The following is an 892-nucleotide window of genomic DNA, read 5'->3' on the forward strand; positions in this document are numbered from 1 at the left end:
AAAAAGGTGGTTTAATACAGTTTGCAATAGTACAACTATGTACATATGTACAGAACCGGCTCCTTCTGGCACCTGGAGGACACTCACTCGTCACTCTTCGTTATCAGCTTCTGCTAAATCAGAAATGCTGAAGTGAAATGGTTCAGTTCCTCAGCACTTCACCTTCCCCCGTGGAGATTCTTCTCGTCCACGTTTCCAGCTTCATCCCGGCCCTAAAGGACACCGTCGCTGAAGCGCGGCTTGCCGTAATCAACCAGGTCATTCTGCAGATCTCTTTCTTCATCATCTGCAATTAAAATACTCGGATCAAATCTGATGTGACACTACTGAAAAACTGTTTAACCACACGTTTAAACAGACACCCCCCCGGAACCGGCCGCCTCTGGTGACGGGAACAAAGTCAGCGGGGAAGGTCCGGCGAGCGCAGACGGGGCTGCGATACGGGTCCAGCTGTCAGCACTGGGAGTCCCTCGTGAAGAACTGGGACTTCACACTAGTCAGTGTCTTTGGCTTTATTGCAACCACATTTCAGAGATTTATTGATTTAAAAGACTGCAGAACTAGTTAAATTTGCTGCTGAAATTTGAGAATCTTCCTTCGAAGGTTTCAAACTCTCCCCCTGAAACCCAAGTACAAAGCTCACTAGGTCAGAAAGCTACATTTGCTGGTTTTAACCCATTCTGGGGTTAAGACAGCATAAGATTTTCCAAGGGCTGGGTAATCCATGGGATGGGCACAGAGGAGTCAGTCTGACCCCCTCCAGACTGAGGTCACACTGATTCCACCTGCTTCTCAGACTGGAGAAGTGATCCCTCCTCACAAACCCAGCACCGCAGGTTGTTCAGCGACGAGATTTTCCCTTATGCTGGAGCTGACTCTGCCGTCAACGCTC

General features: G+C 48.9%; 1 protein-coding gene across 1 annotated transcript in view; it reads right to left on the minus strand.

The window, feature by feature from the left end:
* Positions 1 to 212: 212 nt before the first annotated feature.
* The window catches only part of GOLM2 (golgi membrane protein 2), a gene marked incomplete at its 5' end in the record, with an annotated part of 22,838 nt that continues 22,158 nt past the window's right edge, over positions 213 to 892 (minus strand). Inside the window, one exon of the mRNA XM_029084167.1 lies at positions 213 to 286. Within this exon, the coding sequence (XP_028940000.1) occupies positions 213 to 286 (74 nt within the window). The remainder of the gene's footprint in view (positions 287 to 892) is intronic.

This window comes from Antrostomus carolinensis, unplaced genomic scaffold, assembly GCF_000700745.2.
Source record: "Antrostomus carolinensis isolate BGI_N321 unplaced genomic scaffold, ASM70074v2 scaffold18973, whole genome shotgun sequence".
Taxonomy (NCBI): Eukaryota; Metazoa; Chordata; class Aves; order Caprimulgiformes; family Caprimulgidae; genus Antrostomus; species Antrostomus carolinensis.